This window comes from Tachyglossus aculeatus, chromosome X1, assembly GCF_015852505.1.
Source record: "Tachyglossus aculeatus isolate mTacAcu1 chromosome X1, mTacAcu1.pri, whole genome shotgun sequence".
Lineage (NCBI taxonomy): Eukaryota > Metazoa > Chordata > Mammalia > Monotremata > Tachyglossidae > Tachyglossus > Tachyglossus aculeatus.
The window spans coordinates 117,929,122-117,941,802 of record NC_052101.1 but is presented as its reverse complement, the minus strand read 5'-3'; the positions used below and the strand labels follow the sequence as shown (position 1 = coordinate 117,941,802).

The window sequence follows — 12,681 nt, the reverse complement described above, 5'->3', positions numbered from 1 at the left end:
ATGGACTACAATGCTAGGAAGTACACTCTGTTCTTCTATAACACGTGTTTCAGCTAGAACACCACCAGCGGATTAATCAATCAATCAATCGTATTTATTGAGCGCTTACTGTGTGCAGAGCACTGTACTAAGTGCTTGGGAAGTACAAGTTGGCAACATATAGAGACAGTCCCTACCCAACAGTGGGCTCACAGTCTAGAAGGTAGAGACAGAGAACAAAACCAAACATATTAACAAAATAAAATAAATAGAATAGATATGTACAAGTAAAATAAATAAATAAATAAATAAATAAATAAATAGAGTAATAAATATGTACAAACATATATACATATATACAGGTGCTGTGGGGAAGGGAAGGAGGTAAGACGGGGGGATGGAGAGGGGGACGAGGGGGAGAGGAAGGAGAGGGCTCAGTCTGGGAAGGCCTCCTGGAGGAGGTGAGCTCTCAGTAGGGCCTTGAAGGGAGGAAGAGAGCTAGCTTGGCAGATGTTGGGAGGGAGGGCGTTCCAGGCCAGGGGGATGATGTGGGCCGGGGGTTGATGGCGGGACAGGCGAGAACGAGGCACGGTGAGGAGATTAGCAGCAGAGGAGCGGAGGGTGCGGGCTGGGCTGTAGAAGGAACATTCTTCCTTCAGCACAAGCCTGTTGGGATATAGCACACTGTGGTGTTGGAAGAAGTGGTTTGTGCTATGTGCACGACATCTGACATGGAGTGAATGAATGAATGAATGAGTTAGTAGTACAACCTGAGTTTTCCTTCTAGTGGGATTCTGCAACACAGTTCCCATGTTATAGGAGAACTGAGTGTACAAGAAGATATAGGTAGGTACAGCTTACACAGGCCAACCAAGTAATGGCTTCTAGGGCACGTTTTTGAGGAAGTCCAAAGCCTTCTACTTATGCAGAGCTCCTGTCTTTGGGTACATCCACTCCCAATTTACAGCACTTTTGTTCTTCTTGAATACATAGAAAGGCAAGCAGCAGAACACAAAATAGAACTTCAAATTGAGAGTCAGAGGAGCTGGATTCTATTCTGGGACTGACCAAAGTGAATTCACCTCCCTGTGCCTTTCCATGAATAATAATGGTATTTGTTAAGCCCTTACTATGTGTCAAGCACCTTCCTAAGAGTTCTCAAGTGACTAAGTAAAAAGTCCCAGTTACTGAATTTTTTCTCCAAATAAGTTCTCAGTTTGGCTGGGTGATTATGCTGAATAAGGCTCAGATCCAATGGGTCTTTCAGAAACTCCTTGGGACAAGAGCAGCTGAAGCCAAACAGACCCTCTCGGGACTAGTTAACAGATATGACACTGATGGTCATCTGGATGAAGATGACGATGGCTCTAGATGTAAGGGTGAAACAGGCCCAGAGAGAAGAGAGGCCTTGCCTAGGGCCTCCCAGTAATATGAAGCAGGATTAAGAACCCAGGCATCTTGGCTCCCAGCAAAGAACTCCTCTTTATTTCTTCCCGTGGCCTCAACATTAGTACCCACCCTAAGTCTAAATAGGAGGGAGAACAGGTATTTTACAGATGAGGGAACTGAAGCACAGGAATGTTAATTGCCTTGCTCAAGGTCACAGAGAAATCAATTGGCAGAGATGGGATTACAATCCAGGTAATAATAATAATGTTGGCATTTATTAAGCATTTACTATGTGCAAAGCACTGTTCTAAGCTCTAGAGAGGTTACAAGGTGATCAGATTGTCCCACGGGGGCTCACAGTCTTAATCCCCATTTTACAGATGAGGGAACTGAGGCCCAGAGAAGTTAAGTGACTTGCCCAAAGTCACACAGCTGACAAGTGGCAGAGCTGGGATTTGAACCCATGACCTCTGACTCCAAAGCCTGGGCTCTTTCCAGTAAGCCATGGTCCTCTGACTCCCAGACCCATGCTCTTTCTAAATGGCCAAGCTGCTTCTACTGTATTGTGGCACTATAACACACCAAGAATCAGGGCCAATACCTGCTCCCAAATGGATCACATGAGAGAATCCTGAAATAGAAAATAAGAGATGATCTCACCAATTTATGAAACAAAGATGTAGCAGGGAAAGAGTTCTGAGAGGCCTTTGCAAGCAGTTTATTTGTCCTCAGTTTGGCAATGAACATTGACTGCAACACAAACAATTTTCCATTATCCATGAGTAGATGATATCCTTAATTTTATTTATATTAATGCCCATGTCCCCATCTAGACAGTAAGATCGTTGCAGGCAGAGACCATGTCTAGCAACTCTGGTATACTGTACTCTCCCAAGCACTTGGTTCAATGCTCTGCACCCAGTAAATGCTTAGTAAATAGGATTGATTGATCCCCAGCAGCCAAACAGGTATAGAGAAGCAGCATAGCTCAGTGGAAAGAGCTTTGGAGTCAGAGGTCATGGGTTCAAATCCCATCTCCGCCAATTGTCAGCTGTGTGACTTTGGGCAAGTCACTTAACTTTTCTGGGCCTCAGTTATCTGTAAAATGGGGATTAAGACTGTGAGCCCCATGAAGGACAACCTGATCACCTTGTAGCCTCCACAGTGCTTAGAACAGTGCTTTGCACATAGTAAGTGCTTAATAAATGCCATTATTATTATTATTATAACAGGTCATAGAGCAGCTTTCCCCTTCCTGATCCCATGCCCCACTGCCCAGAGCCTTCCCTGTGGGGCAAACCTTAGCCCACCAATAGCAACAACTGTACAATCAATCAATCAATTGTATTTATTGAGCACTTAGTGTGTGCAGAGCACTGTACTATGGCTTGGGACACTACAGTATACCAGAGTTGGTAGACATGTGTTCTCTGCCCACAAGGAGCTTACAGTCTAGAGCGGGAGACAGACATTAAAATGAATTACAAACACGTGCCTAAGTGCTGTGGGGATGAAGGTGGGGTGAATAAAGGGTACAAATCCAAGTGCAAGGGTGAAGCAGAAGGGAGAGGGAGGAGGGGAAGTGATGACTTAGTCAAGGAAGGCCTTTTGGAAGCGATGTGGTTTTAATAAGGCTTTGAAGGTAAGACGAGAGATGGTCTGTCAGATAAGAAGGAGAGAGTTCCAGGCCAGAGACAGGCTATACAGGGAAAATACCAAGCAAGAAGAAAAAAAGTCAGAGCTCTCAGAGAGCAAACTCAATGGGCTTTATTGGAAATGATTACCAGACCTGCTATTCCAACCAAATCTATAAAACAAAGCAGAACACTTCAGAGACCCAAACAAAATGAACTGCCTCAGATTGGAACACTGTGAAGTTACATATAGATAACTTGCAGCTAAGACAAAGGGATACAGATTCTGGGTTTCATGCTGACACAATCCAACCCAACTTCATTAACTTCTTTACCGCATCAATTAAGCACGTGTGTGAAACACTGAGCACTGTACCTAGCATGGGAAAAGGCACAAGGATGATCATTCAGACTGGGCGCCCATTTTTGGGTAGGGACCGTCTCTATATGTTGCTGATTTGCACTTCCCAAGTGCTTAGTACAGTGCTCTGCACACAGTAAGTGCTCAATAAATACGATTGAATGAATGAATGAATTCAGACCCAGTCTCTGGTCCAGGGGGGTTTCACAGTCTATAAAGGGAGGAGGTGAGGAAGGCAGCCCACAAGGAAAAGAATTAACCTAATAAATATCAGTAGTTGTAAAAAGGATAAATTAACACAACAACAATAAAACATTAAGAGCTGTGGTACATTACTGTTTTTAGAACAGTTTTCAGGCTCCTCACCTCTTCAGAAGGGCTGTCTCTAGTCCAACAGTTACAACTTACCAGTGTTCCAACTTCTGCCTGATCCATTCCCCAGGGATACTAATAATAACAATATTTGTTACACGCTTACTATGTGCCAAGCACTGTACAAAGTGCTGGGGTAGATACAACATAATCAGGTCCCACATGGGGCTCATGGTCTAAGTTGGAGGACGAACAGGTATTGAATCCCCATTTTTCAGATGAGGAAGCTGAGGCACAGAGAAGTTCAGTGACTTGCTCAAAGTCACACAACACACAAGTGGTGGAGCAAGGATTAGAACCCAAGTACTCTGACTCCCAAGCCCGTGCTCTTTCTGCTAGGCCAGGCTGCTTCCTTGTGGCCTAGTGGAAAGATGTTTCTATGTTGGTTCTTGGTTAGTAGCTTGGCATATGATGAGAACCATTAACCATTAACCATTACCGTTAACTTACATTAACCTTTGGGACCCAGTATTTTTTTCTGGTATTCGTTAAGTGCTTACTGTGTGTCGAGCACTGTTCTATGTGCTGGGGTATATGCAAGTTAATCAGGCCAGTTATACCCCCTGTTCCACATGGGGCTCATACTCTAAGGAAAGAGAACAGGTATTGAATCCCCATTTTGCAGTTGAGAAAACTGAGGCACAGGGAAGTGAAATGACTTGTCCAAGGTCACACAGCAAGCAAGTGGGGGAACCGGGATTAGAACCTACATGCTATCTATCCATTTTCAAGGTACCAGGAAAGAAAAGGAAATAATCTTCAGTATGAGTCATCTCTGCGGAGTCCTGCCAGAACAGTCACATACTTGGAGGGAAGAGACAGTTCTTGAAGGTTTTCTTCAGGGTATTTTTCAGTTCCTTGTTCCTCAGGCTGAAGATGATAGGGCTGAGGAATGGGGTGAGGACAGTGTAGGTGATACCCATCAGGGTGTCCCCTTCAAGGGCACGAGGAGCCTTGGGCTTGAGGTAGATGACAGAGGCAAAGCCGTAATGCACCACCACCACCATGAGGTGGGACGCGCAGGTGGAGAAGGCTCTGTGGCGGCCCTCAGCTGAGGGGATCTTCACGATGGTGGCCACAATGAAGGTGTAGGACAGGAGGATGAGGAAGCAGCCCAGCAAGGCTGTGATACACAGCATCTCCACCCCCAGGGCAGTGACCGAGACATGCCCCCAAGCTAATTTTACAATGGGGGGCACGTGACAAAAAAAATGGTGGATCTCATTGGGCCCACAAAAGGACAAATGAAAAATGGCACCTGTGACTACCAGCCCCATAACTAAGCCAGAAAACCATGAGGTGGCCACCAGCTGGATACATCCCTGAGGGCTCATGAGGACTTTGTAGCGAAGGGGGTGGCAGATGGCAACATAGCGGTCATAGCCCATGGTGGTAAGCAAGAAGGAGTGTGTGAAACCAAAGGTGAAGGAGAAGAACATCTGGTTGACACAGCCTAGAAAGGAGATGGTCCTTTGGGTGGAGAGCAAATCAGAGAGCATCTTGGGAATAATGGCGAAGGTGTAGAAGATTTCCGAGAGGGACAGAGTGCACAGATAGTGGTACATAGGCATATGGAGCTTGCGCTCATTCTGGACTGTGATCAAGATGAGCAGGGTAGCCAACAAAGTGGAAAAATACATCAGCAGGATTAGAATGAATAAAACGGGCTGCAGCCTTGAGGGTAATGTGGAAAAGCCAACGAGGATGAATTCAGATACTAAGGTGCAGTTCTCTCCAGGCATGGGGGCTGAGACTAGGAGGATGTGACATGAGAAGAGTTGAGGTCAGTCCAGATATATCAACCACATGATTCCCTACCCTTTCTCCCTATAATCCTGGGAAACCTGGGGTGACTGTTATTATTATTAATAGTAATAATAATAATAATAATGGTATTTGTTAAGTGCTTACTAGGTGACAAGCATGTTCTAAGCATGGGGGTAGATACATGGTAATCAGGTTGACCCACGTGGGGCTCACAGTCATAATCCCCATTTTACAGATGAGGTAACTGAGGCACAGAGAAGTTAAGTGGCTTACCCCAGGTCACACAGCAGACAAGTGGTGGAGCCGGGAATAGAACCCACATCCCCTGACTCCCAAGCCCGTGCTTGTCTCCGCTGACCTGTCCAGGCAGAATTCTACTCCTGGCTCTTGTTCACCTTCTTTGACATGTTTATACTTGCCCAGGGCAGTTCTGGACTATTCACTCTCTGAAACCCTAGCCTTGTCTGCAAGTATCATGACATCACAGACTTTGTTGCTGATTGGGAACGGTAAGACTGTAGCTTGTTGTGGGCAGGGAATGGGCCTTTCAACTTTGTTAAGTTGTCATATTGTATTCTCCAAAGTGTTTAGTACAGTGCTTTGCACACAGTAAGCATTCAGTAAATATGATTGATTGATATTAAATACAGTACTAATGTGATGAGTAAGTACTCCTTTCTTGGAGCCATACATCTGTGACTCCTCTGGGTTTAGCAGATTCCTGGAAGATGAAAGGGCAGGGTTATGTACTTCCATTGTAAATAGGGAAACTGAGAACTCTGTTCCTCAAGAAACTCAGAAAATTAGCAATGGAGCTGGAGCTGAAGCTGCAAATCCCAGTTTAGGGATCGTTCCACTCTATCTTACGCGGTTCAAGTCCTGTTCGCTTCTGAGCCTACCTTAAATACAGGATAAGCAGCAAATTTAGGCCTAACCCAGAGACCTTGTAATCCACAGCTAAATCTCTCTGGTCAGTGCTGTTTTATGTTTATACACTCATTTTATTTTAAATGGTATTTGTTAAGCACTTACCTTATGCCAGGCACTGCAGTAAGTGTTGGAGTAGGTACAAGCTAATCAAGTTTGGCACAGTCCATAACTCACATGGGGCTCACAGTCTTAATCCCCACTTTGCAGATGAAGTAACTGAGGCACAGAGAAGGTTAAGTGACTCATCCAAGGTAACACAACAGACATGTGGCAGAGCTGGGATTAGAACCCAGGTCCTCTGACTCCCAGGCTCATGCTTTTTCCACTAGGCCATGTTGCTCCACACATTCTCACACATGCACTACTCATAGCCAAATCAAATGGGCTCTACTGTATCCTCATCCTTGACCTCTCAACCACCTTTGAAACTGCTACTCCCTATTTCTGTAAATACTATTCAAACTTGGTTTTATTGACACAGTTCTTTCCTGATTCTCTTCCCACCTCTCTGGCCGCTCCTTCTCAGTCTCTTTAGCTGACTTTTCTTCCGTTTGTTACTCCCTAACTGTGGGTGTCTACTAAATTATTTGGGGGGGCCCCTACTCTTCTCTCTGTACACTCTCTCAGAGAGGTCATTCTCCTACACAGCTTCAGCTATGACCTGTATGTGGTTAACTCCTAAATCTACCTCACCAGCGCAACCTACTACATAACCTCACATTTCTTCTTTTTTTTCTGCTTTTTTGTATGGTATTTGTTAAGCACCTACTGTGTGCCAGGCACTGTACTAAGCGCAGGGGTAGATATGAGCTAGTCAGTTTGCACACAGTCCATGTTCACGTCCCACATGGAGCTCACAGTATTATTCTCCACGTTACAGATGAGGTAACTGAGGAATAGAGAAGTTAAGTGACTTGTCCAAGGTCACACAACAGACAAGTGGCAACTCTGGGATTAGAACCCAGGTCCTTCTGAGTCCCAGATCTAAGCTCTGTCTACTGTGTCACGCTGCTTTTTATCTCCAGGATTTCTGTACATGAGTGAATTCCTCAACTTCCCTACTAAGCCTGATCCTACTCCTAACTTTCTCACCTCCAGATAAAGGTTTGATGTTTATCTTTGATTCCTCAGTACCATTTAAAATTCACATCCAGTGTGTCACTAAATCCTGCCATTATTTTCTCCTCATTTTCTGGATCTGCCCCTTCCTTTCCACCTAAATGGCCACTACTGTGGTTCAAACTCTCAATTCCCCATTAGTGGCCTAGAGGAAAGAGCATGGGCCTGACAGTCAGAACCTGGGTTCTAATCCTAGCTCTGCCACTTGCCCACTGTGTCCTTGGGCAAGTTACTTAATTGCTCTGGGCCTTGGTTTCCTCATCTAAAAAATGAGAATTCACTATTCTCCCTGCTCCTTAGACTGTGATCCCCATGTGGGACAGGGCTTTGTGTCTGACCTGGTTATTTTGCATCTACCCAAGGGCTTAATATAGAGCTTGGCACATAGTAAGCACTTAACAAACTCAAATAATACTTATTACTACTCTATTGATCAGCTTCCTCCCTAGTCTCCCTGTCTCCAGTCTCCCCATTTCTCTAGTTCCTACTTTACAGGTCAGTCTCCCCATCCCTCTCATTTTAGCCTTCTCCTCAGTTTGGGAAACATTGATAATATGCTATAAACGTTATGTAGAAGTCAGTGGTTTGGCAGTAGCCACAGTGACTTGATCGTCTTTCTAAAATGACATAAAGCTTGCATCTCTCCACTCTTCAAAAACCTTCAGTGGCTACACATTTTTTATGGTATTTAAGAGCTTGTTATGTGCCAGGCACTGTTCTAAGCACTGTGTTAGATAAAAGATAATCAGGTTGGACACAGTCCATGTCCCACATGGGGCTCCCAGTCTCAATCCCCATTTTACACATGAGGAAACTGAGGCACAGAGAAGTTAAATGACTTGCCCAAGGTCACACAGCAAACAAGTGGCAGAGCTGAGATTAGAACCCAGGTCTTTTGACTCCTAGGCCCATGCTCTTTCCACTAGGTCATGCTGCTTCTCCATTTCCTTCTGCCTCAAGCAGAAACATCTGACCTTTGACTTCAATCAATCAGTTAATAGTATTTATTGAGAGATTACTGTGTGTAGAGCACTTTGCTAAAAGCTTGGGAATGTACAATACAATAGAGTAGGTATAAGTGATCCCTGCCCACAAGGAGCTTACAGACTAGAGGGAGAGAACAACATTAAAATAAATTATAGATGTATAGGTATCCCAAGTGCTTAGCAGAGTGCTCTGCACACAGCAAGCGCTCAGCAATACCACTGATTGATTGACCGATTCATTCCTCCCCCCAGGTGTCTTCCTCAGTGGCCATCTCAGTTTCCCCTCCTGTCCCTCCCCCAGATCCCTCCTCAAGAGTCTCTGCTTCTGGGCAGCCTCTTCAAAGCCCCGACTTATCCATTATGCCTGCTTTCTGCCTCACTTACTGCTCCCTCCTACTGATCCATCTTCTCCTCTCCCAAGTTCTGTCTGAGGCTGAAAGCCTGAGGACCTGGTGTAATGCTATACTCTATGGCTCCTCCCAAGCCAATGACTTTGGGAAACTTTAATAATAGGCTCTAAATGTTATATAAAACTGAGGAGAAGGCTAAAATGTCAGGGATGGGGAGACTCACTCCAAGAGGATCAGGGATCCCAGAGCTGCTGTTCTTCAGACTTTCTGTCACCGTCAGATCCGTGCCTCTGCTCCCGCGGTGGGGTGCTGTGTCTCTCCCAGCAGCAGAAGACCTAGCTCAGCCCTCAGAGAAGACTGGAGAGGGTGAGGAGGTTCGGTCTGACCTCACCCAACACACCCAAAGGCTCTCCCTGCAGCCTGGAGAGATGGGACAGCTCCAGCAGGTCGACCCCGTTTTGCTACAAACCACTTCCTCCAGGGGCATGCTAAGCTACTGGGGTGGCAGCAGCAGCAGGTGCCCCTACCCCTGAACTCAGAGGTCCTGTGGCCCAGAGGCAGCCCACTGCCGCTCCAAGGTCCCTCATCAGCCCCTGAGTGAGACCTAAAGAGGAAGAGAGAGAAGAGAATGAGGCAGAGGCTTTGGAGAGCAGAACTAGCCCAGCCCCAGAGGAAGCGCACAACTCCTGCAGGAGAGAGGCAATTACAGACTGATCTCTAGGGGCTCAGGCAGCAGAAGGGAAATAACTCCCTGCCTGAGCCCTTGGGTAGTAGAAGGACACTTGCAAGAGCTAATTCCTTGTGCCCCCAAAGCTGGGATTCAATCAATCGTATTTATTGAGCGCTTACTATGTGCAGAGCACTGTACTAAGCGCTTAGCACTGTACTAAGCGATTCGAAACCCTTTGGTTCTTTCTCCCCTGACCCTGTATTTCACTTCCATGCCAATGGGGTGACTGTAACTCTGTGACCAGCACGAAGGGGACAGGAAATTTGTGGCTGCCCACCACAAGCGTGCATGGTCTTGGGAAAGCAGGGCATGAAACTGTAAGCTCTTTCTGGGCAGGGAACGTATCTACCAACTCTGTTATACAGGGAACGTATCTACCAACTCTGCTATATTGCAGTCTCCCAAGCGCTTAGTACAGTGCTCTGCACACTGTAAGAAATCAAGAAATATGATTGATTGACTGGGGCAGAATATCATTCTTCCAGATTGAAGCCTTTGGCTTATGTCCCTGGGAGCTAAAGCAGGGCCAGACAAGCCCTGTTGCCTAATCACAAACATTCAAGCAGCAGGTAGCCCCACTCCAGTATCAACACCAGCTTTGCAGGCATCATCATTATTATTATCACTATTATTATGGGTATTAAGAGCTTACTGTGTGTCTTGCACTGTTCAGAGCTCTGGGATAGATACAACTTAATCAGGTTGGGCACAGACCTTGTCCCACATGATGCTCACAGTCTAAGTAAGTTAACAGGCATTGAATCTCCATTTTACAAATTAAGAAACTGAGGCACAGAGAAGTGAAGAGACTTGCCCAAAGTCACACAGCAGGCAAGTGGAAGTGCTGAGATTAGAATCCAGGTCCTCTGACTTCCAGGCCCTTACTCTTTCCACTAGGCCACACTGTTCCTCATCATCTCTGTTGGGGTGGCTGACATGAGGTTTGGGATGTATTCTGTTTATGGAAAAAAAATCACACTTCTTTGTTCACAGTAATTTTCTTGATGATGCCCAGCATCTTGTTGGCCTATCTGGCTGCTAAATCACTAAGCCAGAAACAGAAGTCACAAACAATTTTATTTCACATTGCAACTCCCCCATAAAAACACACATGTTCATTCCATGGTCCAGTGACCGTGACCCTGTTTGCCTACTAAGTGTGGCCCCCTGAAGGCTCTCAATAAGTAACATCCACTATATTAGTATCCATAAATTCTTTATTTATATTAATGTCTGTCTACCTCTCTAGACTGTAAGCTCCTTGTGGGCAAGGAATGTGTCTACCAACTCTGTTGTATTATACTCCCCCAAGTGCATGGTGCAGTGTTCTGCACAAAGTAAGTGCTCAATAAATACCATTGATTGATTAATCCAGTAGCCAAGGCCTCCACCCAGAGTAAGACACATATGAACATCATGCAAAAGTGGGCAACAAGGGGCATGTCTGAGCCAGATGTGTAGCCAAAGGGATGGGAGTACTGGGGTTGTAATAATAATAATAATAGTGGCATATGTTAAATGCTTACTATGTGCTAAACACTATGCTCAGACGTGAAGTAGGTACAATACAATCAGGTAAGCCACAGTCATCGTCCCACATAGGGCTCACAGTCTAAGTAGGAGGGAGACCAGGTATTGAATCCCCATTTTACAGATGAGGAAACTGAGGCCTAGAGGAGTGAAGTGACTTGCCTAAAGCCACACAGCAAGGAAGTGGCAGAACTGGGATTAGAATCCAGGTCCCTTGACTCCCAGGTCTGAGCTCTTTTTATTAGGTCACTCCGCTTCCCTCATCCCCCCTGTCCCACATGAGGCTCACATGCTGCAGGACTGTATATACTTACATATCTATAATTCTATTTATTAATATTAATGCCTGTTTACTTGTTTTGAAATGTATATATCTATAATTCTATTTGTTTATATTAATGCCTGTTTATTTGTTTTGGCGTCTGTCTCCCCCCTTCTAGACTGCAAACCCAGTGTGGCTGGGATTATCTCTCTTTATTGCTGAATTGTACGTTCCAAGGGCTTAGTACAGTGCTCGGCACACAGTAAGCATTCAATAACTATGACTGAATGAATGAATAACTGGGGTTGGGGGAGAAATGCATAGAGGGTCAGAGACTTAAGGGGGGATTGGCCACATGCATAAGGAATGCATTAACACAAACAAAAAGCAAAAGCAATAAGCATATGAACAGACCAGGCTAACAATAAAAACGGGAAGAACTGCCATACATTAGGGTTAATAGGATGGTTTTCAGGCTCCTCACCGTTCACCTGTCTCTGACCTTAGTTCAACTTTTCAATAGTTGGGAAGACAGACTGCAGAGGTGTCTTCTGCTACAGACAATCAGAAAATTCTCCTGGCAGGGACAGACAGGGGAGGGTAGCACCATTTGTCCAACCCCAGGGCTCAGGTGGAGGGAGAATTGGGGTCTCTAGAGCTGCTTGGCTAGATCAGCGAAAAACTGTCCCTTTCATTTGTCAGCAGGCATTGTGGCTTTACCAGCTTTTGCCCCACTGGGATCCTCTTACTTCTCCAGCTCTGTTCCAGTTCCACAGTGAAGAATTAAGGGCAGGAAGATGTTCTGTACCCTTTATTCACCCCACCATCAGCCCCAGAGCACTTATGTCCATATCCACAATTTATTTTAATGTCTGTCTTCCCCTCAAGACTGTAAGCTCCTTGTGGGCAGGGAACATGTCTACCAACTCTGTTGTACTCTCCCAAGCACTTAGTACAGTGCTCTGCACACAGTACGCACTCAATGAATGCCATTGATTGGTTGATGGCGCTGACTGTCCCTTCAAGCAGGGACTGTTCTGACATGCTTCTCCCCGCCCCTCCCTTTTACACCCTGAGTGAAGGACCTACAGGCAAACTACCATTAGTGGCATTATCTTTGAATTCAAAGATCTAAATCCTGTATAGCAAGAGTGTAGGCTCTGCCCTCTTGTTTGCGGCCCCACCATCTCTTCTAATAATAATAATAATTGTGGGATTTGCTGAGCGCTTTATAGGTGCCAAGCATTGGAATAGGTATAAGATCATCAGGTA

At 45.4% G+C, this 12,681-nt stretch overlaps 1 protein-coding gene across 1 annotated transcript; it reads right to left on the bottom strand.

Annotated features, from left to right (window-relative positions):
- Window positions 1-4,532: 4,532 nt before the first annotated feature.
- On the bottom strand, window positions 4,533-5,477 carry LOC119919728 (olfactory receptor 10H1-like). The gene has a single exon (XM_038740381.1). It carries the CDS (start codon window positions 5,475-5,477, stop codon window positions 4,533-4,535), a length of 945 nt encoding a protein of 314 aa, XP_038596309.1.
- Window positions 5,478-12,681: the final 7,204 nt, after the last annotated feature.

What these genes read in the sequence shown, in the direction of transcription:
- LOC119919728 (XM_038740381.1), bottom strand. Translation starts at nt 5,477, where the DNA reads ATGCCTGGAGAGAACTGCACCTTAGTATCTGAATTCATCCTCGTTGGC.